General features: G+C 51.1%; 9 protein-coding genes across 9 annotated transcripts; 3 read left to right on the forward strand and 6 right to left on the reverse strand.

Moving 5' to 3' along the window:
* Positions 1-14: 14 nt before the first annotated feature.
* On the forward strand, positions 15-1201 carry VFPPC_02603 (fungal specific transcription factor domain-containing protein; the record flags this gene model as incomplete). Its single annotated transcript, XM_018282226.1, has 2 exons — positions 15-567; positions 660-1201. 2 exons carry the CDS (start codon positions 15-17, stop codon positions 1199-1201), a joined length of 1095 nt encoding a protein of 364 aa, XP_018146606.1.
* Positions 1202-1803: 602 nt separating this feature from the next.
* VFPPC_02604 (hypothetical protein) lies at positions 1804-4038 on the reverse strand (the record flags this gene model as incomplete). Its single annotated transcript, XM_018282227.1, has 2 exons — positions 1804-3826; positions 3887-4038. 2 exons carry the CDS (start codon positions 4036-4038, stop codon positions 1804-1806), a joined length of 2175 nt encoding a protein of 724 aa, XP_018146607.1.
* A 2340-nt stretch (positions 4039-6378) lies between these two features.
* On the reverse strand, positions 6379-7733 carry VFPPC_17592 (MFS transporter; the record flags this gene model as incomplete). Its single annotated transcript, XM_022429288.1, has 2 exons — positions 6379-7209; positions 7272-7733. The coding sequence occupies 2 exons, from the start codon at positions 7731-7733 to the stop codon at positions 6379-6381; spliced, it is 1293 nt and encodes a 430-aa protein (XP_022285685.1).
* A 1193-nt stretch (positions 7734-8926) lies between these two features.
* VFPPC_02606 (chromatin remodeling complex subunit (Arp8)) lies at positions 8927-11291 on the reverse strand (the record flags this gene model as incomplete). Its single annotated transcript, XM_018282228.1, has 3 exons — positions 8927-11048; positions 11098-11176; positions 11252-11291. 3 exons carry the CDS (start codon positions 11289-11291, stop codon positions 8927-8929), a joined length of 2241 nt encoding a protein of 746 aa, XP_018146609.1.
* A 902-nt stretch (positions 11292-12193) lies between these two features.
* VFPPC_02607 (C6 finger domain-containing protein) lies at positions 12194-13760 on the forward strand (the record flags this gene model as incomplete). The annotated part of the gene is made up of 5 exons (XM_018282229.1): positions 12194-12484; positions 12561-12637; positions 12706-12735; positions 12804-13280; positions 13355-13760. The coding sequence occupies 5 exons, from the start codon at positions 12194-12196 to the stop codon at positions 13758-13760; spliced, it is 1281 nt and encodes a 426-aa protein (XP_018146610.1).
* An 876-nt stretch (positions 13761-14636) lies between these two features.
* VFPPC_02608 (hypothetical protein) lies at positions 14637-15380 on the forward strand (the record flags this gene model as incomplete). Its single annotated transcript, XM_018282230.1, has 1 exon — positions 14637-15380. One exon carries the CDS (start codon positions 14637-14639, stop codon positions 15378-15380), a length of 744 nt encoding a protein of 247 aa, XP_018146611.1.
* A 2190-nt stretch (positions 15381-17570) lies between these two features.
* On the reverse strand, positions 17571-19190 carry VFPPC_02609 (3-isopropylmalate dehydrogenase; the record flags this gene model as incomplete). The annotated part of the gene is made up of 5 exons (XM_018282231.1): positions 17571-17809; positions 17970-18690; positions 18838-18909; positions 19026-19046; positions 19140-19190. The coding sequence occupies 5 exons, from the start codon at positions 19188-19190 to the stop codon at positions 17571-17573; spliced, it is 1104 nt and encodes a 367-aa protein (XP_018146612.1).
* Positions 19191-20094: 904 nt separating this feature from the next.
* VFPPC_17591 (hypothetical protein) lies at positions 20095-20430 on the reverse strand (the record flags this gene model as incomplete). Its single annotated transcript, XM_022429287.1, has 1 exon — positions 20095-20430. One exon carries the CDS (start codon positions 20428-20430, stop codon positions 20095-20097), a length of 336 nt encoding a protein of 111 aa, XP_022285686.1.
* A 3295-nt stretch (positions 20431-23725) lies between these two features.
* On the reverse strand, positions 23726-24034 carry VFPPC_17590 (hypothetical protein; the record flags this gene model as incomplete). The annotated part of the gene is made up of 1 exon (XM_022429286.1): positions 23726-24034. The coding sequence occupies one exon, from the start codon at positions 24032-24034 to the stop codon at positions 23726-23728; it is 309 nt and encodes a 102-aa protein (XP_022285687.1).
* Position 24035: the final 1 nt, after the last annotated feature.

Consider the following 24035-nt stretch of genomic DNA (forward strand, 5'->3'; position numbering starts at 1 on the left):
TCAGACTACGGACCATGCAGGCCGCAAAGGCTACTCATCCTATCGAATTCGAGTTTGTAATTGGTAATCGACCACAGGACTTGAGGGCTGACACCAGTCGCAAGCTTCGGTCATACCTGTCCAAGCGCGCCTGGAAAGCACACCGTGATCAGTACGCACAGTCACGAGGCGAGTCTGACTCTCCATCAAACTCGTCCTCTTCAGGATCCCAAAACGAGGAGCACGCATCCAATAGCAGCACAACAGATGGCGCTGATAAGCTTTCACGGAAGCTAACTGCCGCCAAAACCGCTCGTCGCAGGAAAAATAAACTCCAAACAGTTACTTTTGAATGTGTCGAAACTCGTCCAGTTGCGGCCCCGGTCCCTTTCATCTGGGGGGCCGTACAAGATGCAACAGACAAGTACAGTCTCGATGACTTGTCAGACGACAGAATACTTCAACTATTTGCGCAAACCGTTGCAAAGTTGCTGCCCATGGATACACACTTTGGCGGCGGCCGTGTAGATCCATTCAGGTCATATCCGGGACCTTGGCGGTCTTATATTCCAGCATTGGCAGACCATTGTAAGTCCAGCGTCCATGGCACAGTGGCATTATATGCACAAAACTGAGGGAGGTCCCTCTTTATTTGGTGAATACATACTCACCAATACCAGACATTGTGCAAATGGCCCGAGACATTCCTGAATTGGATCAACCTGGCAACAAAGGACTGCTGAGATCCAGATGGTTTCCCCTAGTTCTTTCTGACAATGCTCCCTTCCAAGTGGTTATGCTCCTTGCAGCAGCCAACTACGCTTCGGTCAACAACATCAGCACCTTGGGCTGTCATATCCTCCGCATGAAACACGATGCCATTACTGCTATCAACAATACATTTCACGACGACAGGAAACTAACTAGTGACTGCTTGATTGGGGCCGTGGCCAAAATGGCCAGTTTCGAGGCGATGCACGGAGACGTCCAGTCCTATCAGATGCACATGGACGGGTTGGTGCGGATGTTGGAGCTGAGAGGCGGATTGGACTCGTTGGGGCTGGGCGGATTGCTTCGGCGAATGGTGGTGTGGATTGATCTAAATGCTTCATTTTTGCTTAATATTCCGAGATATTTTCCTGGGACAACGTTTACGGGTGTTGAGGAACCGGCGGTAGTGGAGGTGCTGGAACCGAATCCCGAACGATTTATAGGTGTATAGGATAGCCATGGCTGCGGACAGGATACACGCACACTCACATATAAAATATCCCTATATAGTACTGCCAACTTGCATGTGCTCATATGTAGCGCCGCCGCAAAGCTCAGATCATAGCTGCTCATACCCTGATTAAGTCTTCCGTGAAAAGAAAAGTCCTCATTAAAACACAATCTGAAACACAATCTGTGGCACATTGTTTAATATGTACGGTTTAAATATATTAGACGTATTGAAAATTAAAAAATATTTTGTGAATTTTGATATTTTTATGGCTCATTACTCAACCAAGACATGTAAAAAAGTAAAATCCAACTGAATTCCCTTTGCATTAAAAAATCATAACTCATTCCACATGTACCCAATATCCTCTCTCATCCCGAACATTACCTCCTCCACGACCCACACGTCACCGAATTTTAAAAAAACAAACCCCCAAATGATGAAAAATAGAGGTATGATGCAAACCCTCTAATTGTGCTGGTTCTTGTCCCATCCCATGCGCCGTACTGTGCAGTAACGAGCCTCACGAGGTCACAAAAGAAAAGAAGCTGACATGAAAGGAAACATAAGGAAAACTTTGAGGAAAAGGAAAAACAACCCCGTTAAATCATGGCCAACGCACCAAGGATACCGGCAACGACGTACCCAACAACAGGGTGATTCGAGCCCGCCGCACCAACAGGAGCACCCGTCGTGGTAGCGATGACGGTGGACGAAGGACCACTCTCCTGGACGACGTAAGTGCTCTGCTCGACCTTTGTGACCGCCGGGCCAGGAAGGGTAACTACCTGAGTGACCTCGCCGCCGTGGCTCTCCGTCACGGTGAGCACCTCGACGGAAGTTTCGGTCTGGCCGGGAGCCGTGACGCTCTGGTACACGAGGCTGGAGTGCGCGACGGTGACGACCTGCGTCCTGAAGTTGGTGACGGTCTGTCGCTGGCCAGACACGTAGATGACCTGCGTGTAGGGGACGACGTTGGTCTCCGTGTGGTAGGCGACGTTTGTGGCGGTGACGGTCTCGCCGGGCTGGAAGACGGTCTGCTGGACGGTGTTACGGACGACCGTCTCGATGAGCTTGGTGGTGGTGTAGGTGAGGGTTGTGCGCTGGCCGCTTATGGTGGTGACCTGGGTGACGGGGCAGAGGGACGTGATTGTGGATGTGATGACGTCGGTTTCCGTGGCCGTGGTGTTGGGCTGGACGAGCGTCTTTTGCACGGTGGTCGGGATGACGGTGGTGATGAGGCTGATTGTAGTCTTGGTGATGGTCGTGCGGTGCCCGCCGATGGTGGTGACTTGGGTTACGGGGCAGTAGGACGTGATGACGGAGGTGATGCCCTCGACGGCGGTCTTGGTCTTGTCGGGGCGGGTCACGGTTTCTTGGATGGTCGTGGGGATGACGGTCGTGATGAGCTTGGTGGTGGTGTAGGTGATGGTTGTCCTGCGGCCGCCGATGGTGGTGACTTGGGTGACGGGGCAGAGGGAGGTGATGGTCTCGGTGACGCCTTCGATGGCTGTCTTGGTTCTGTCGGGTTGGGTCACGGTTTCTTGGACGGTCGTTGGGATGATGGTGGTGATGAGACTGGTGGTGGTGTATGTGAGGGTGGTCTTGTGGCCTCCAATGGTGGTAACCTGAGTAACAGGGCAGAGAGAGGTAATAGTCTTGGTGACGCCTTGAACCTCAATCTTGGTCTTGTCTGGCTTCACGACGGTTTCCTGGACAGTGGTCGGGATGATGGTGGTGATGAGACTGGTGGTCGTGTAAGTGAGCGTGGTCTTGTGGCCTCCAATGGTGGTGACTTGGGTGACTGGGCAGAGACTTGTGATGGTCTTGGTGACACCTTGAACCTCGATCTTGGTCTTGTCTGGCTTGACAACAGTCTGTTGGACCGTAGTAGGGATAATTGTCGTGATCAGGCTAGTAGTCGTGTAAGTAAGCGTGGTCCTGTGGCCCCCAATAGTAGTAACTTGAGTAACAGGGCAAAGAGAGGTAATGGTCTTGGTCACGCCCTCAACTTCAATCTTGGTCTTGTCTGGCTTTACAACAGTCTGCTGCACTGTAGTAGGGATGATTGTCGTGATGAGGCTGGTTGTAGTATAAGTAAGCGTTGTCCTACGCCCACCAATAGTAGTAACCTGCGTAACAGGGCAAAGAGACGTAATAGTCTTTGTAACTCCCTCAATCTCAATCTTAGTCTTATCAGGCTTGACTACCGTCTCCTGCACAGTCGTAGGAATAATCGTAGTAATCAGGCTGGTGGTCGTGTACGTGAGTGTTGTCCTGCGGCCTCCAATGGTAGTAACCTGCGTAACCGGGCAAAGACTAGTAATGGTCTTGGTCACGCCCTCAATCTCGGTCTTGGTCTTGTCAGGCTGAGTGACGGTAGCGTAAAAAGTGGTAAGCACCCGGGTCACGACCTTGCTGGTCACAGTCTTGGTAGTCACGTAGGTAGTTCCAGGGGCGGTGATGGTCTCGGTGGTCGGACAAACAGTCGTGTAAGTGATTTCAACTTCTGTCGTCGTTCCCTTTGTGACGGTTGGTCCGGGGACAGTAACGACGCCACCCTTGCAACCGCGGCAAGCAGTAACAGTGACGGTCGAGGTAGTAAGCTTGGTGACCAAGACGGTCCTACTATCGTTAGTATCTCCCCATATTGTTGTCTAACTCATGAGACAGAAAAACACTCACTTTCCGCCGCGGGTCTCCGTCGCCGTAACAGGACAAGTAGTCACCGTCTCATAAGTCACCATCGTCGTCGTCGGCTGATCATATCCCCATCGTGGCTCGACCCCAGCCAATGCTAGCCCGGCACATGCCGCTCCCAGAATGAGAGACCTCATGATAAAACCCCCTGGTGACGATAACGACAGTAAGAGTGTTAAAACTTCCGAGCCTGGAATGTTAACGAGGGCTGAGACCAGGTTAGGAAGATGTGGTTTGACACTGTTTAAACTAAAAACGAAGGACAAGTCCCAATAAGTACTGAAGACTAGTAATGTAGTAAACACCACCGATGAGGCTGGGAGCCGGTATAAAAGAGGTTGGAAAGGGGATATCCGAGATGTCAAAAACACTCAACCGAGGGAGGTTGGGACATGTGAGTTTATACTCGCAGAGAATCAAGCCATGTTCACATCCTCATCTTGACAAACACCTCTAATGGCACCGTCTTTCCCGGTCACCGCCATATTTCCACGAAAGAGAGCATGAATATCGCCAGTCCAACTCACCAACCCAGAATATTCATGCCACAGGAACATGGCGCCCATGCCCCGTCCACCCTCCATGAATACGAAGCCCGCTTCGACAAATCCCCTCAATGTCGCAGAAACAAAAGGGTGTGATTGCGAGCCGTGGGAAAACATGCATCCTCGCCGATTCGGCAGGCCTTGGTGCATGATGCATCGTTTCTGGCTATCCCCATCCCCTGGCAATGTCCACCAGAGTCTAGAGGCAAAAAGCCATTATTGAAAAAGACCTGTATCTAATGGGTTCTTGGGGGTTGGTTGTTGTCAAGGTTTACAGGTGTCTCCCAGCCATTGGGAAGTTTAAACTCCAACAAAGCCATTGTCTTTTGTGCTCTTGGAGTCAACTTGTTTCGTTTTGTCTTCTCCCTGGTTACCCTTTTGAGTAACCACCCATATTATCAACCTTCTTCATCCATTATCACTTCATCCATTAACTCCAGGTTGTACATCCATTAACATAGACCGTACATCCATTAACAACCCTTGTCAGCATAACCTTTCACTCAAGATTGGCGTGCCACCCGTACGCAACAACGACCGTATGACGAGCAAGGATTAACACGATACGATGCGGAAACTCAATGCCGGATCTGCCACCACTTACATTCACAACAGACCGCACTTCTCATCTGCATATTCCCAGCAACGCAACGCAACGCAGCTTGTCTCATGCAATTCCTCCCTTTACTCTGCCTCCAGCCACCGTTGCCCTGACTGTAACTGTACCGTAAGTGTAACCCGGGCATAATCAGCCCTATGCCAGCACCATCCGCCACATGCCGGTATTTCCAGATCCAACCATCACCACGTCTGCTCCTCCCCCCCCCCCAGAGGCAAATTCTCCTTATGTACTCTTCATTCTGCAAAGCAATTCAAGCTAGGTACTCATCTGCAAAGTCAATGGCGTGATTGCAAACATCCGTGGCTGGTGGGTGGCTGGCCAAACCTAAATCCTGCTTTCCAGTCCTTCACCAAACAAACTTTGACCATACATACACGAGCTCATGCCATGGCCCAAAAAAACAATGATGCAAATTCTAAATCGTGCCCTAACAACAACCGGGAAACCAGCCCAAAAAGTAAAAGCCTGCTGTAAATCGCAGAAACTATGTCTTCACAAGACAGGCACTCCAGTCCGGATATCCGCGTCGTCGAAACGCCAAGCACCTCCATGATGGCCAACCTCGTATTTTGGCACAAAAAGGGCGTGAGCTCTCCACACTGGATGCTCCGTACAATCAGGGCGCAATGTTTCACTGCATTTTGATTTCTCCTCACGGCACAGGTCCCACAGGTGGTTCTTGCAATCTTGAAGATACAGAGTACAATGGTGGTGATTGTGCTTTTGTAGGAGGCACTTGGTCGTTCGTCTTCATGGCGTCAATGGCTTGCTGGTCGCATGGCAGGAAATGCTGTCCGGTTCCATTGTCCGCCAGCCACCATTTTGCAATGCGAGACAAGATTGGATCGATGACCTGCGGTGTTTATTACGGAGAGACACTGTTTGATGAGTCCGTTATGTACGGAGCACAAATGACATGAGTCTACTCTGTACATCCACAGATGCAGATGCAGATGCAGAGACACAGATACAGATACAGATACATCTCGACAATGGACAATGGACAATGGACAATGGACAATGGATGGAATGCGGGATCGGAACGCTCCCGATGACTCCACCGCATCGTGACGCCACAAACAGACCAGACTGATATGCAAATCATCAACCATCTGCGTGGCTGCACAATCGATATGCCGTAATGCTCCGAGCCATGCCCATCATCACGGAACCATGCTCCGTGCTCCATGTATTTCAAAGACTTACTCCGTACATCAGCTGTCACAGCTGTGCACACTCCCACGTGGATAATCAGGAACATAATAATACTGCATTGGCGCTTCATAACTCGTTACCTAATGAAGCCTGCCCTACACCCTCGCAAAGGCCTGCGAGGCGTCCATGAACAAACTAGCTACCAGCAACACTCCATTGAATATCGCCATCATGTAAAACGGTGCCCCGTTCGACACCGAGTCAAACAGTGCTCCTCCAACCTTGGTCAACAGCAGAATCGCTGCTCCACCGCACAGCGAGTATACGCCAGCAATAGACCCCTTCAACCGCACCCGTGACGCCGAGTCCTCGTTGGTAGACATGCGGATCAGTGGCTCTGATTCCGCCGACTCATCCTCGTCCGGTGCAATCGATGGCTCCCGTCGTACTGACCGCGGCAGCTCAACTGCAATGACTCCCTGCCCAAGCGATCCCAAACTGCACACAATCGCGCCGATCTGGCTGATGCCAATGAGCGCCACTACCAGGAAAATGAAGGGCGTTCCACCCCTTTCTTCAACATTCTTGAACTCTGGGCTTGACAGTTGGGGCAGGGTCAAGTACCCAACCATGCCAAACACCGTAGCCACAACAATTGGGTAGTTTACCCGGCCGGCTCGTCCGGACAGATAGCCAAACAGTGGTGCACAAACGAGTCCCATCAGTTGTGCCACTCCGGTAAGGATCGAAGACAGTACGTAAGCTGCGCGGCATTCCTTCTTCAACTCTGGCGAGGGGTCGTTGGGCGAGCCTTGGCAGAAGCCATTGCTGATGAAGAACGTGTTGACGTAGAGTGGGATGAAGAGCGATATGGCCACTGTCGATGCTCTGGCCACAAAGCCGCCAATATATCCAAGTGATATCCTGGAGTCCGTGAACCCCAACAGCACCGAGTCCTTCATTAGATGAAGATATGGAATCACCTTCTGCTCATCATTAGCGTTAATTCTGCAAAGATTCCCCCCTCAACGGGCAATGGCAAACATACCCGGCGTTGTGTCCCATCCCCATCCTCGGCTGCCAATCTCGAAAATCCGTCTCGCTCAGAGATGCCAAACAAAACCTTCAACCCTTTACCCTCCTCACCTTTGAGATTGCGCAGACCAACAAAAACAAACGCGGCAACAACCAAAGCAACAGCGCCGACCACGTAAAAGCTATATGACACCGCTTGACCAGGTGTCACTCCATCAATGTCGCCAAATCTAGCAGGCAGCGGCAGAAACAAGGACAGCGCAACAAGCGCACCACAGCCCGTAAATAAGCCGACAAACCCAGCTAGCGCAGACGGCTTCGCAGACTTAGCCGCCGTATCAATCTGCTGACGAGACGCGCGCGAGTCGTTCGACAATGACCGCGTATATCGTTCCGGCGTAATGGTGACTTCAGATTCCACAGAAAACGCAACGCTCAATCGCTGGTTGGGCTTGTATCGATGGACTCCGGCCATCACTTCCATCGCCCTCGTCCGTCAATGACGGCAGTATAGCTGTAACCATGGTCGCCCTACATTTTCCACAATCATCCAACTGTCAGCCTTGCGTCCCAAGTCTCGGCTCGGTCGAGCTATCTCCGAACACCACCAGGAGGATCACAACTTACGCCGCCGAGGCTCCTACCGCGAAGAAAATCCGCGCAAGCAACAGCTGCGGATAGACATTCTTCGCTTGGACAAACAGCACCAAGGCAAGTCCAATCACCGTGTATCCTATCACCGCAACCCATCGCACTCCCAGTCTGTCTGAGACGAGTCCCCATGTCGGGCACGCCACCAGGGCAACAAGTTCGTCGGCGAAGCCAAGCGTGCCCACGACGTCGCCTACATTCTTCTTCTGGCCGATGAGGTCTGTGATGACAAAGGATACGGAGCTGTTTAAGAAGACGAGGAATGATATGGAGAAGAGCGAGATGCCCAGAAGGTACGTGATGGCCTGGGCAGTGGTTGTGGATGGCGCAAACGGCAAGTACCGGGATATCGATGCCATAGCTGCAGAGTGATTGCTGAATGACCTCTAGATGAGAGGCGGTGGGCAGAATCACATGGCGTGACGGAATATCGCTGCTGTATGAAACACTGTTGTCGGAGCGAGGTGCAAGGGAAGCTCAAAAGTTGTTATGACGCGCATGAATGTTTGGGCCGCGGGTTTGCTAGGCTAGTACGGTTTACGGGCGTGGTTGTCTTACATAAGCCTCGGCAGTTGTACTTGCCCTCCGGCATTTGAGCAACCCTTTGCGAGCAATGAAGACGGATAAGGTCAGGCACAAGGTCTGAATGAAATGCAGCTTCCGAATCACCATTTTTGAACTGCCTAGCATTTAAATCTTCTTCTATAGACGTTGTGGTCAATTCACGAGACCCTATGTACATAAGCTCAAGCCACGGCTTGGTTCCATGCTAGACCCGACGAGCCGAACGCCACAATATCGTAGCCCAATCTTCAAGTACACAAACCAGATAAAACGACATGACCAGCCATTGATAGTAATTTGTGTGGAAACTAGCACTGTACCTCACGCAGTCGCCAAGCCATGACACCTTGTAACCATATTTATTCCGAATGACTATAATTCATGTTCCCTAACTCCTAGAATCCGATCCGACCGCTACAGCATCCATTGTAAAACAGTAAACCATGATTTTGCCTACCAAGCCCAAAGCACCTTGTGATGGAGTGTCCGCGCCCCCAACCGCTCGAATTCAAATGGGGTAATCCATGAGTCGTTCGTTGAGAGTTTGGCAAACACGCTAGCCCCCTTCCACGCGACAACCTGCTCATCCATGTCCCTAGCACTCCTACTTACCAGGATCCTGTCGTACAAGTCTGGTCGTCGAGCTTTGATCTTCTCTTCCAAGACAACCGTGAATTGGGGAATCTTTGAACCGCCTCCAATAACCATGATACTGCCCAACAAGTCGCGCAGTTTCTTGTCCTCTCCCTTGGCGGCGTTTTGGATACTGGTCAGAATCGCAATATCTAGAGGCGCCATGGGCAGAATGCTCTCTCTTTCAACCGCAATATCATTGGGAGTTCGAGTGTTGGATTCGACAAACATGCCAGCAGGGGCCTGCGACGCTTGAGACTGTTGTCCAGGCACCGGTGTGCCGGCGGCTCGAGAGCCGCTCGGGGCGGGACTGTCACCATTCAGAGCCTCTTTCCCAGCCCCGAAGATGTATGGTGCTGGTGTTCCATTTCCTTCTGGTGCTGGGGACCCGGCATGGGAACCACCAGGCGTGCCATTAGCTCCGATATCACCTTTGCCGAGGAAGTTGAATGGCTGAGCCCGTTCCTTGCTAGGTGTGGAAACTTCTGGTTGCGACTGTGACGGGCCATTCGTAGTAGCCATGATTGAAGGCTTGAGCAAGGCCAAGATGGCAAGCTGGGCGGCGGAGGTCGGGTCATCGGGAATTTCGATATCATAGGCATTACATGAGCGCTCAACAAGCTTCCGTCGTCCCCGAAGCTTGGTACTGTTGTCAAATATTGACGGGTCGAATACGCCCATGGGCGATAAAATGACTTCATCATACGTCTTGAACGTGTATTTCCGTGTAGATTGGTTAGGGGCTCGGACGTGGAAGTTGTTCACCTGCACAGAAATGTCTGCCTGGGACATTGTGCAGTGTTTGATTTTCAACTCCTCGGCCAAAAGGAAGTCGTATCGCCTTCGTAAGTTGATTTCTTGGTACGGGAAGTTGTCGTAGAGCATCATCTTCATAAAAGTCTCGGTAATGTCGTATCCACCATACTTCATGTTGATTCTCGAGTCTTCAATGCAGAGGCCGTCTTCAACGCAAGTAACCGACGTCTTTTGTGCGCCAACGTCTACCACACAAGCCTGGGTGTATCCAGCGCCAAAGGTTGCCGCCATGCTCTCTTGAACAAAGCAAACCTTGTTGAACTCGAACCATACCATGCATGATCGCAAAATTTGCTCAACATACTTTTTGTCATAAAGATCAGGAATAACAAACACGCAGCTGTATTGTTGCCATTCACTATTCGTGGTCAAGCCAAGCTCTGTTCGTAGTGCCTTGTCCAGCAGCGTCTCGAAGTCATCGTATAGATGCTCCTGGCTAGAATATTCGTCCTCGTTCCACCACCCGCATCGCAATGGCCACCAGAGTTTGAATTTGGGATCTGAATCGTCGGGCACACGGAGAGCATCATTACCAATGAAGCAAGAAGCTAGTGATTCGGGGTCCTCGAGGCTCTTGACGTCGGTCCACTCTATCTCCAGAGGGTCGTTGTGCTTTTCAATAATCTCGGGTTCTGTCCGGCGATTGAAGGTCTGGACTAATTCCTTGGAATTTGGCAAAACTTTTCTCTTGTTGGCGCGCATCTCCGACTTCAAGTCGCTGCACATTTTTGAATACTTCTTGGACCATTCCTCGCCATATTGCTGATCGGTAGTCTTGGCTTCAAATTGTCGCCGGGGCAGGGCCTCATACATTTCGGACTCTGTTTGGGGGAACTTGCTCGCCAAAGTAGTCGGGATGGTTCTGGGGAGGGCGTCGCTGGCGAAACCAATGCGAAGATTCTGGCTGCCGGGATGGATGACAATGATTCGAGAGGGTTCGTCCCCGCCAGCAGGAGTCGCAGCACCATCGTCCTCAGCCAGATCAGGAACGGGAAGAGGCAATTCGCCATTCGCGGGTTTTGATAGTAGCCGATCGCGGTCTCTGGCACCTTGAACAAGCCGGTCGCGCGTTGCATCGTTTTGAAGTCGCAAAGCTAAAACTTGGTCATCCCGCTTCATGTAGTCGCTAATCAGTGTCAGCAATGAATCTGTTAAAGTACGAGGGATGAACTTACGTATAGTAGTTCTTCTGGTTAATGGGAGCGACGTCCGGCCAGGTCGTCAGCTTCATGCCATTGTCAGTTCGCTCCAGGCCTGGGGTGGAAAGTCAGCGCATCTATGGTCGCAATCATGGACGGTGATGCAGAGCGTAGTTGGAATATGACTTACCCTCCCTCAGGAGAACTCTCTCGGACACCTTGCCAACCATTTTGATAACGGCGACCTTTGCCGAAGCAGACTGGCCGGTTGTTGGGATGAATTGGGTGGACGAAGAAGCAAGTTGAGAAGGCTGATGCTTTCTTCAGACCAGGCTCAAAGGTCAACCAGTTCGAGCGGCCGCGAATTTCCCGACGCGGTGCTTGAGCCACTGTCACTGAGCGACAGGTGCTTGTGGCCAGTAGTGGGGCGCTCAAGGGAAGCACTGAACTGAGGTTGAGTGCAACATCCAACCGGATGGCTCAACTTTTATCCGAGGGCTCTCAGTCTCCAAGCGAGCATCGGACGTCTTGATCCACAGGTGGGGCTGCACAAGGTCTGGTAACAGGCACAAGCGTGCACCATGACAGGGAACTCGGGTAGCACAGCCTAATTTCTTACCATGGCATGCTTATTTCTACCAGAAATTATCAATTACCGTGTGTTACAATGTGTCTAAAAAAGTTTCACACCCAGCGTAACAATGCTGATAAACGAAATGGTAGGAACAACTTTTGTTGTTGAGTCTCAAGGTTCAACGCCAAAGAGCTGGGACCACGACACTGCATACACTCCACCCCTCCAATTAGATCCGTCTAAATATAAGCATACCATGTATGGCAAGTGACTAAATACGGGACATTCCGAGCGCGACAAGTGACCAAGCGACCAAGCGACCAAGCAAGCAATACTCAGCCCCGCCTGAGCTCACCATGCTTCATCCCAACCAAGGGTCTATCTAGGAGACGCCCAGCACAGCAAGGAACGAGACAGGTCTTACTCTCGTGCTGATTTGTGCCCGCTTCTTGCCCGACTCAAGACCGTGAGGTCGAAAAGACACCGTCATCTCTTTGTCTCCTCCAGCAGAGTACAACATCACCGGTGAATGTGCCAGATTCACCAAGTGCTACGACAATGAGTGTGAATTCGACGACAGCAAGCCTGCAGCATCATGCTGACCATCATGGGCCTGCGACCGGTCTTTCATGGGGTCAAATTTCCATCGTCGCCTTCATCTGCTATGTCACCCTTTGCTCGTACCTTCGTTTCCATCGCATCAACCAGATTCGCCAACGATTTCCCTACCCAGACCGTGCGTCTCTGGCAAATATGACAAATGAGGATGCTCAGATTATTGTGCAAAATACCAGTTCCTATGAGTTTCCCTACTTTTACGACCTCTCCCAGCGATATGCGCTGTTCAGAGTAAGACGCCAGCCACTTTCACCACCTCAAGAGCCTATAGCCAAGCCAACAACGTCATTATTAACTCGTTGGATAGACTTATGCCGTGGAAAATATAGCAAAACTGCTTGTTTCGGTGAGTGATTTGAACAGGCCTGATCACGCTGCAAAACGGTAAGCCTTTGTCAACCTCGCCTCCTTTCTTATACACCTCCACGATACAAGTTTCTAATAGGCAATAGATACGAGGATACCGAAATCATATTTGTCTGGTACGCTGCCTGTCCTCCTTCATCAGCTCGCACATCCTTCTTATGTACACAAGTACTGACCCTTCTAGCTTCGCAAACTATGCTCCCACTTCCTCAATGCTCCGCAAGGCAGTGGCACGGATGAATTACCTGCACGCCCCATACATTAAGTCCGGAAGGATCCTTAATAAAGACCTCCTTTACGTCCTTTACACTGCTATGTCTGAGCCTGAAAGATTTATGCGTTTGTACGAATGGAGACCTCTTCTGGAGATGGAAGTCGCCGCAGTGGCGCAAGTTTGGAAATATGTAGGCGACTTGATGGAGATTGACTACGAAGCGGAACTCGGTAAGAGCCAGTGGAAAGATGGGATTGAGTTTCTGGAAGACGTTACGCACTGGGCACTCAAATACGAAGACGAATACATGCGGCCCATGGACGAAGTAGAGCAACTTGGAGCCGTGTTGATGGACTTGCTGCTATCAGCTTACCCTAAAGCTCTGCGGCCGCTGGGATATCAGATCGTGATGGTATTGATGGGCGCAAAAATGCGCTACGCTTTCCGGTAAGTTATTGACCACGAAACCTCATATTCTTTTCACAAGACTCTTATGTTATTCTAATTCGTTGTATCCCTAGATTTCCTGAACCCAGCGTCGCTGTATCCGCCCTGACTTACACGCTACTGCTCCTACGCAAACTATTCCTTCGATATCTCGCATTGCCGAGATTCTCACCCGCCTCGTTTGTCACTGAACCGGACGCCAAAACAGGACGCATGTACCACAATCATTATCTAAAAGAGCCGTGGTATACACCCGCCACGTTTTGGTGGCGATGGGGACCTACCGCTTGGGCTACGTGGATGACGGGCGGCATAGTTCCAGGCGACAGCGCTGAATTAAAGCCCGAGGGCTTTTTGTGGCAGGATATTGGGCCCCGGAATAAGATGAGTAAAGGCGTTGAAGAGGCAGCGACACTGGAAGAAGCTGTTCGCCAGCGAGCGACTGGGAAATGTCCTTTTGCTGTGCCATCAAAGTCTTGAATGCACGAGTTGGAAGAAGCGGTGTATTGCTATTTGTTGAGACGGTAATTGAAGGATTATCATTTGGATCTTGGTTATTATTGGATAACTGTTATGTATTGGGACATCATTGCAGTTGACAGAGGCTGCGTATTCGCTAATGAATAAATGTGTTGTTGGCAGTGGGCTGCATGTATTACTGGGGCATTGGCCGCCCACGCATGGTTCGATTTAACGAGGTCACAAACTAACCGACATCATCTCTACACAGCTAGAGAAAATCATCTGACGATTTGCAAATAATCACCTCACATAGGCGATTTATTGATAACATGTTTTATTTCGTACGTACAGGCAAATACCGATCGCTCACTCAACGGCGCACTTGCTTCTTTGGGCATGTCACCTGACGTCACCTGCTCCAATGACGTTGCCACGTTTCTGTATCTGCAACTCATCAATTCCTTGTCCCATCCTCAAACTTGTGGTCTGTGGCGTGAGGCTACACTTGTCAGCTTTCCTGCTAACACAACCGTGTTCTGATTCATGTTTTTCATCGAATCCTGCAAAACTACGTGGCATATCAGGTTCAAATACGAAGCTCTGCTCTGGCTTCGGCGCAGTTCTCCTCTTTCATTCATTCACACATCCCCTCTCCACGTGGTTACAACAAGGCATCATTCATACATATCACATTGCACACGCCTCGACGGTGTTCCAGCTCGTTGCCCAGCATTCATTAGTCGGAGCTGAATCCACGCCCAACAGCGTCAACAGCTGTGCTTCTTGTCAAACCGCGGCCGAGAGCTCCAGCAAGCAACCCATCTTCATCATAAACGACGATTCCAACCCCGTTTCTTGCCACGACCTATCTTCCCTTTTTGTCTTTCTTCCAACATGGCGCCCATCCCGGTATATAGCTCTAGCCCTATTAACGCCGCTAAACCAACCGGTGTCACTCCCAAGACTTCCAACCCTGGAGATTCAAACAAAAGTGGCCAAATTTTGCCGGACCCTTCCCAAACTAGTGGCGAGCAAGCATATCCGCCTGCTCAACCTGGAGCCAGGCCGGCACTGCCCAAAGAAACTGGCATACCAGTGACACCACCACAACCTGGCGGCCATGTCCTGGCCACACCTACACGAACAACCACAGTAGGCAACAGTCCTCCTCCGCCACAACCCGGTGCTGTTCCTGTCCCTCTGGGCGGTAGTACCGGATCGGGGAGCGGTATTCCTCCGCCTCCAAAGGCTGGTGAATCACTGCAAAGCACTCAGCAGTCACCTCCTGTGACTACTATGCCACCGCAGATGGGCTATCAACCGCCTCAGGCATCTCTCCCAGTTCAAGCACGATCATCAACAGCTACGACGGCAGGACCACCACCTCAAGCTGGAGCGACTGCTGCCCCCACATACCTCCAGGGAAACTATCCAACCGCGGGATTCTCGCCGCCAGCTGGGGGCTACCAGCAGGATGTGAATGCAGCAGGGTACAACAGCTATCAAAGATCGACGGTAGCGTATGAAGACCAGAGCGAGGCGAGTGTATGGGACACGGCAAAGAAGTGGGCAGCGTCTGCAGGAGAATCTCTAGCCGCCGCGGAGAATGAAGTTTGGAAGAGAATCAATAAGGACTAAGATTGGGAATCACACGCCCCCAGTGTAAAACAGACTGGTAGTACAAGGGCGAGACGAGGCGCGGGCGAGGCCAAGAGAACCAAGGGAAAAAAAGCCTCCAAATATGGAGTACACCACACACTCTTCTCTCCCCAACAAGCTTCTAGCATGTTCTTTTTGTGGAGGGGAGGGGAGAGAACCAAAGAAGAGGAAGCAAAGGGACTGGACGACGGGTCTGTGCTGGCAAACTGCCGTGGATGATGGGGCATGTTGCATATGTACGCACGTATGTATGTATGTACATATGTATGTATGTGATGTACAATCGCAAGGACAAGGTTGCTATCTATGACACTACTCGGGAGGGGGACATGGCCCTCTCAACCAGCCAGGTTGGAGAGACGCAGTGGGAGGCAAAGCAGATCAAACAGACGCAGCTGCACGTCGAAGAGGGGGAGAGCACAAGGGCAAGGGAGTTGAGTTGGGAGGCTCTCAAGCTCTGTCCAATCCACGGGGATCCGAGGATATGAGGCCATTGTGGAGCATATGACAAGCCAATACTGCGACGTCGCTTATGAAATGCCTAATTCTGCTCCCAGAGATGGTGTGGTGTGGAGAGAGAGAGAGAAGGGATGGCTTGACTTGGGATGTAGAGGCGAAGGACAGCCCTCTGGCTTACTATTACAGTTACGGTACCATGCAGGATTCGGAAGACGTTTGGGGCTTTCTTTCTCTGAATCTGAACAGTCGTATGTCATGTCGTTTGAGGGATATTGTCTGTAAGTAGGTAGGCAACGTTGCAACGTAGTCCATGTTGATTAATATAATGCCAGTCTTATACTTGCTTGATTGAGAGGATTGATGACATTTCTGTCAAGTACGTACGTGACATTGGGAGCGTTCATCCAAAGAGTCGGGATTTATTGACTGCATTGCCACTGTATGCCTAAGAAGTGTTGTTTATGCGGCCTCCACTGCCGTCCGTGTCGTCTGAACAATCGGCCCAGGCTACCCTATGCCTTTGAAGGTGGCAGAATTCAGATCCTTGAGTATTGACCAGCTTCAACCTCTCGGAATAAACCGCCGTACATCCTGCGCACATTTCCATCATATTTCAATTCAGAGTCACGAGTCGCAAACCTCCAAATTACCTATTTATACCATCACACTGATGCATATAAAGTACTTGACCATTCCAACACGAGACGAAACCTCACCAACCACAGACATCCAACATCACAGTACACTCGGCAACCCTCCGAACGTACCGGCCAACTGAGTACTCAACCAAAATACCCGCCGCCATTCTCAGCCCAGCACCCCGACTCAACTCTGCGTCACGCAAAAAACCAAAAATCTCTGCCATCTGGCCACTCACACACCACTCCAGGGGTCAGAGACAGATCTGAGACACGAAGCCTTACAAGGCGCACCCTTGTCGTTGACACGCCGCCAAGAACATTTCCCCACTTTTCTTGGCATGCGTGTTCTGTTGTCGCTGCATAATGGCAAGTCATGATGAATTGTCAATGTCTGTTGCTGGAAAGTAGATAATGAGATGAATTGTATTTATATTTAGAAGATAATGAAACTATTGGATTGTCGTTGCAGTTCTACTATTGGAGGTGCGTGTGATTTGGCATCATGGGTGGGAGGTTGCTTACTCGAAAGCCGGCTGTGTTGTTTCGACTGACGCTTGAGCCTCTTGTTACTTCTTTTTGACATGGGAAGACGACGAGTTATGACATGACATGGTTCACTCGCCAATCGAGATGGAGTGTAGCAGTCAGATGGAGGGAATAACTGCTTAGCCACTTTTGGCAGCTTTCCTATGCGATGACCATGTCTAGAATCCCGCCATGAATGTTAGTTTGGCGTCTTGTCGTCAACACCAACAACTGTTTGAAAGCTAACCTCGGTATTACAACCAGGAACAGACTTGATCTGGACGAATCGCTCAAGTTACAAATCCACTTTCCAACCCATTCTGGAACCACCGACCAGCATCCCCTCGACGCATGACACACGGATAATTACCATCCAGGCATCTGCGAGTCGCGCTAGTGTCCATCTGGCAACCTTTTGAGTCTGTTCTTGTTCATTCTCGTCATTATCCTACTTTTTGAATCATCCAAGTCACCTTTTCGCTCACCCCGTCCCCTGTCCTTAACGCAAATGAGGTCTCTTCATGTCCACCGCCACGATCAGTGTCTAAGCCTTGGCCAAAATGGCCGCCAGCTGCTTAGCCACCTCGTCGCCAACCTCTTTGGTGTTGGCATTACCACCCATGTCCTTGGTCCGGAGACCTCCGTCAATGGCAGCTTTAACAGCAGCTTCAACAGCCTTGGCTTCCTCAGGCAGGTTCAACGAATATCGCAGCATCATGGCCACTGACAGGATGGTTCCAATGGGGTTGACAATGCCTTTGCCAGAAATATCGGGGGCTGAGCCTAAATAGTTAAAAAAAAATCAAGCACGAATTAGTAAAAATGTCCTGTACAGTACTTGGCAATTTTGATCGTCGCTTCTGGGCGTGGGTTTGATATGATTCTCATCCGGTATAATGAAACTTGATCGGCGATGCCGCTGCAAGGGTCCAGGTACACTCACCATGAATAGGCTCGTAGATGCCATTGCATTTACCCTTGCCGTCCGGGATGCCACTTAAGCTTGCGCTGGGTAATAGGCCGATGCTGCCAGGAATAACGCTGGCCTCGTCGCTGATGATATCTCCAAAGAGATTGCTGGTAACCACAACTCCGTTTAATCCCCGCGGGTTCTTGACCAAGATCATGGCCGCGCTGTCAATTAGTTGGTGCTCAACTTTGAGGTCAGGGAACTCCTTCTCAAATGTTTCCGTCATGACCTTTCTCCAAAGACGACTCGTCGCAAGCACATTGGCCTTGTCAAGGGACCACACAGTCTTGTCTCCACGGCCGCGTGCCAAAAACCCAGCCAGACGAGCCACACGCTCGATTTCAGGTCGGGAGTAAGGCTCAGAATCCCAAGCAGTACCAGATCCATCATCTTCCTTGCGTTCACCAAAATAGATGCCGCCAGTCAATTCGCGAACAATGACAAAGTCTGTGCCTCGGCAGACCTCGGCCTTGAGGGGGGACGAGTCGACGAGCGCCTCAGAAGCGAAGAAACAGGGCCGCAAGTTTCCATATGTTCCCATCTCCTTACGTAGCTTCAAGAGGCCCTGTTCCGGTCGAACCGCGCCGGTGCCCCATTTGGGACCACCAATTGCACCCAGAAGAACTGCGTCGGCAGAGTTGGCAGCGTTGAGGGCTTCGTCCGTCAACGGGCTGCCTGTGGCGTCTATGGAACACTGATCGTGGACAAGGGGTGTGTATCAGCATTATTACTCAGATTTCAGATTTTTGACACCAGTACCTGCAAAAGTGGTACTTATTCATCCCGAGGGTAGGGCAAAACACGGGGGAGGGGAAAAACCTTGCGGCGTTGGTAAACTTACACCTCCCAGCAATTGCTCATTGAGCACAAATTTGCCAGCGTTCGGTCTGTGCTGCTCAATTGTTTTGAGAATCTTCAAGCCACCGAAACGTTCACATTAGTTATCGTGCATTGCGATTGCTGAGACCTTATGGCCAACAGGCTCCAGATCTCTTTCGTGTCATGCATGAAGATCAAAGAGCTACATACCTTGACACCTTCGCTGACGACCTACCCAGATGTTAGCTGACAACAGTCCTTTTTGCCCGACGCTGTGCTGTCTCGAGCTCTCAGTGAGCCGTCCTTGAGGCAAATACAACATACCTCCGGACCACAATGGTCGCCACCAAAGACCACAATATTATGCTCGGACATCTTGCAGACTTTCGTGTAGATTGGGTTCAATTGCAGATTTCGTCGAGATGCAAGAACTGGCTTTAGTGATGGAAGAATGATGTTCGTTGAATGTGTGCCCAAATGTGCCCACAGGTGATGCCCCTCCCCCACCAATCCGAAATCGGAGGCTGGACTGCCGAGAGCCAGAGCTGCATGTGCTGACTGCACTTCACTTCACTGCGCCGGCGTCTTTGGACCGGAGGCGCATTTGCCTTTGCGTTTTGCGTTTTGCATTTTGCACATGTCTGTCTCGCACAAGCCACGCCACACTCAAACGTACAGCTGCAGCTTGTGCACCCGCACCAACTTGACGCCACAGCCGCTAGCCGGCCAAGTGATCCTTCCAGGAAATCGTTGTCGTCGTTGTCGTCGGGTATCTTGAGAATGCGCATGGCAACTTGACGACGTCGGAGTCGGTGTCACAAACCAGACACCACGGGCTCTGGGTGGGACAGACCCCTCTTGGCGACTTTGCGAGACCGTTGTGGGAGCACGGGAGACGACAAACACGATTTCTCCAGAGGTAGTACCAGCCCCAGTCCCGTATCAAAGTCGATCATGGGGTTCAATTTCTCTTGTGGTTCCTCGTTGCATGACCCCATGAGTCTATTCCGAAAGTTTGCCAGAGTTGCTGGAGCGGAGCATTCCACCGTCATTCACATCGATCGTGTCCAACCCATGACCGTTGATAGTGTGCGTACGGTGAAATAAAAAGCATACAAGCCCCAAAAATCTTATTAAAGTGGCGTGTAAAATTACGAACGTTCTGCTCCCGATCCGGATTCAAATGCCGGCTATCGTATTCTAAGGTCACTTTTCAGTATGCACTCTCGTTGTCAGCTCATTTCATCCACAGCCAAGACAAAATGACACCCTGCTTACTTCAAATTATAATTACTATACGGTCTCGTGGGGAGATGATCTTTTCTGCACGCCTTTCCCGTTCATCAGGATGGAGTGTGTGGGTGCCCCTTAGGCCACGATCCCCTTGGCATTCTCTCCAAATATGTCGACGATGCCAGATCTTCCATGATACCACGCGTCTGCTCCGCCTAGAAGGCGCGGCAATGTCCTGATTGGACCCACGTCGTAGAGTAGACTGCGTTACTCGCCGATTCTTGCAACAGTGCATTCTTCTACTGACTTGCTCTGTATCAAGCCACTTCATAAAATGATGTTGCACGTACTCCGTATACCCTTGCTGACACTGAGTCCCCATCGTAGAGAACTTCACAAGCCCAAGATCGCACCCATTGATTTTTAATGGGGAATTAGTCGCCGTTGGACTTGAACTGAAAAGCGTTTCGGACAGAAATCAGGTCACTCCCGAGTCATGGCTGCTCTTATTTGGTTCGATATTTCTCTATGCTTGCCGCTTTGGGGCTGTGGATCTTGATGTATCCCCTCGACCTTTCCTAATGTTGCTCGTGGCTTTGTATCCTTCTGGTCTCAACTTCCAACACAGAACTGCGCTGTGGTTAATCGCCACAGGGCCTGCTTATAGAACAACTATTGAAGCTGCTCATCCCATAAGGCCTCTTGTTGGCAATTATTCAATGAGATGGGGCCTCTGGAGTTGTTCATGTCCCTCATACGGAGTATTCCACAGTTGGTATGCTGATTTTGACGCTGATGCCAATATGGCGGGTACCTGAATGAGACCCAAGAGCACTTATGACGTGATTCCCACAGGAACATTTGCAACAAAGCTTTCCGGCTCCCGATAGACCACGGTAGTCAACAGGATTTCATTGGCGAATCTCTGCACGAATGTCTCATCGTCGTGTCCCCGCCGACCACTGTGTTGGATGAAACTAGTGTGACCTGACGAACATGGTCGGAGGGGCAGCCTTGGTTGGATTATCGTTTGACTCCATCTCAGTTTTGTCAAATTCCGCAGTCTTGTAACATGCAATCAGCCGCAAAACTTCGGTTTAGGTGCCAGTGCCCTAGCGGCGGTGCGCCGTCGAAAAGTCTTTCTGTAAGGCTATGAAAGCAGTACACTTGGAGGGATCACAACGATGTCCTTGCCTCATGACGAGTCGTTTGGCATGCACGAGACTGCCCCTATCCCATCGTGAGACCAACTCTCATGATTGGTGTTTGGTGTCGGCACTGGGCTCGGACGTCCCTGGCTCATCCATTGAATATCCTCTTGTGTGTGAAGCCTCATCACGGAGCTTCAGAACCGCGGCACATCATAAAATGGTGCTCATGACGGGTCATCAGCCATGCTTGGGGTGTCTCTGACAACCAGGGGTTTTCTTTGTAATAGTTGTCGAACCCATTCAAGGTGGCTGCATTGCACCAATCCTGGCAACAATTGGATGGCATGTCATGGTGGTGGTCGTGTGCAGCAGCGTCCCTCAGTTTCTTCTTTTTTTGTCCTTGTTAATATAAAATAGTGGACTGAAGTCCTGCCCATCGCTTATGATCCTGGTTCCGAAGCCGTCCTGAATGTAAGTAAAGTATCGTGCCAGTGGCAGCTGCCCTTGTCGTTGCTCGGAGTCGCAGCAATAGGGTCAGCCGTTGGACCGATGGAGAGTTGAAGGTTGCAGCTCCAGAGAACGAGGATAACGGTTTCAAAATGACCGTTGTCAACGTATCGACGCGTTGCATCGAAGTTGGAGGTGGGGCCGAGCCACATCAATCGGGGAAGGCGTACCTGCCTCGTTCTTGCCTCTAATTCGACGCCTGTCTTCTGCGCCAACATCTCATCGCACGCATCGCACTAAACTGGGAAGCAGCGTTGTGGTGGGGGCTGGAGGAAAGAAGGGCCAGCAGCAGGACATCAGAGCTGGTGAATGTTGAATGTTCCGAGTGCAAGCAGACACCGAGGTGTCTACCGTGGTAAGATTGAGTGAGTTACTTACTCGGTTACTCCGTACATAGGACACAATGATCTGTTGCCAAGGCTAGGAAACGACTCAAAAGGGCGCCGACGCAACAAAACCATTCGTGATTCAATAGTCCAATGTCAAATAGCCCTGTTTGACATTGCCCACTAGCTTCCAAGCTCCAGTCTGGAGTCACAGTTTAAGGTGGTGCTTTGGAGCCTCCGTCCCTCCATGTCCACTCCATCCATCTCCATTGCCATGCCTTGCCATGCCATACCATGCCACACCACGCCACGCCACGCCAGTGCCGCCACAATGGCGCAAAGGTACGTTGTTGCATTGCGTGGGTACCTGAGCACTCGAGTACCGGGGCGCGCCAGGTCTTGAGTGGCTCAGAAGGGTCAACAGGCACGCAAGCGGGAAGGAGCAGGGCTGGGTAGTGCTTGTCCTGTGTCTGGTGTCTTCTGTTCAACCAGACTTGACACCAGTCGATGCTGGCAGGGCAGGAGCGGGCGGAGGAAGGGGAGTGGAAGGAGAGGAGGGCGTTTCGCTAAGCCTCATTGGCCGCATCACTTGTATCAGATGGCCGCACGCCCCTGGACCTGGGACCTTGTTCCTCACTTTGACTCTTCACTCCATGTCGAGGGACCCCGGCTCCATCCTTCAGAATCATCACGTCTCAAGGCCATTGAACTTTTGCACTTTGCTCAAGTGAGCAGAATCGACACTAATTCTGGACGAGACTGTACGGGAATGCACGCCACAGCATCCGGACCTGGTAGAAACCGGCCAGGCCTTTCTTTTTTGCTTCTCTGTGCCTTGACAATCGCGTTCTCGATTTACCGCTCAGCCCGGATCAAACCTCTGCGTGTGTGCATCTAATATCAACAGGAGTTGCTGGAATTCCTTGCCAAAGTGCCTTCGGGCGCAGCCACTCGACCTTGGCTTTCAAACATCCGGCATTGAGATATACCAAAGTACTGAAGTACATGGACGGGCCTGCACACTACATTCGACTTGCATATGACCCAAGGTCGGGACACTCTCTATTCAGGTACCAACAGGCCAGACCGGCACCAGGCCAACCTGCATGCAAGCTCCAAGTCGCAAAGTCAATTCCCGCCTGGCCTAGCCGGCAACAAACTTGTACTCATCCGACCTCCATCACCCATCGGCCCCGACGACTACCTGCAACGAAAAGGTAGCAAGACTACCGCACCTTCTAAACTGAAACTTGGAACCTGGAACCTTGCGAGTCTCCATTGATTCTCGACTCCGTATCGCTTGGGTCCCCAGCAGCCCCAGCCAGCCCCTAGACAAAAGTCTTCCCCTACATACCCAAAATGGACCAAACATACCTGGACCGACTTGTCAACTGGCGTCAACCAAATAGCCAAACAGCCTCCGACGGCGCCAACCACTGCACTTGAAGTCCTTCTGGGCTGGGGCTGGAGTCCGGCTTGTTGTTACTGGCCTGGATGGTCACAGTGACGAAGGAAGTACATCGCCTGGAGCCCAAATCCCCATGTTGGCCCAAGTTCCGAGTCCACTTATCTTCTCATACCCAAGTACATTGGCCGGAACAGTTGGCAAATGGCCAGGAAGCAGAACAGAAGCAACCTTGGCCAGGACAGGCCGCTTTGTCAAACCATACACTATCTTTTGTCCCAATGGCACCTACGGCTCATACGGCTCATACGGCTTCCTCGGTGCCTCCCCCCCGTAACCTTGATACCTGGCATTGCGCCTTTCTCCTCCGGTTGCTTTTCTTGTCTTCCACTCATCTGATACTTTCCCACACGCCTTGCTCTCATTCGGGCTTAACCAGCCCTGGCAAAAGGGTGGGATCTCAACGGGCCAACGTCGTCCTGGTCTAAACCAAAACGAACCCCCCCGGTTTACAGATCTTGATGGAATGGTGACGCCGGCTACCTCACTACCGTGTTCCGTGCCTGACCTTGTAAGCCTGATGGAGTCGAGAGTCATC

The sequence above is a fragment of the Pochonia chlamydosporia genome, chromosome 2 (genome assembly GCF_001653235.2).
Source record: "Pochonia chlamydosporia 170 chromosome 2, whole genome shotgun sequence".
In the NCBI taxonomy this organism is placed as follows: Eukaryota; Fungi; Ascomycota; class Sordariomycetes; order Hypocreales; family Clavicipitaceae; genus Pochonia; species Pochonia chlamydosporia.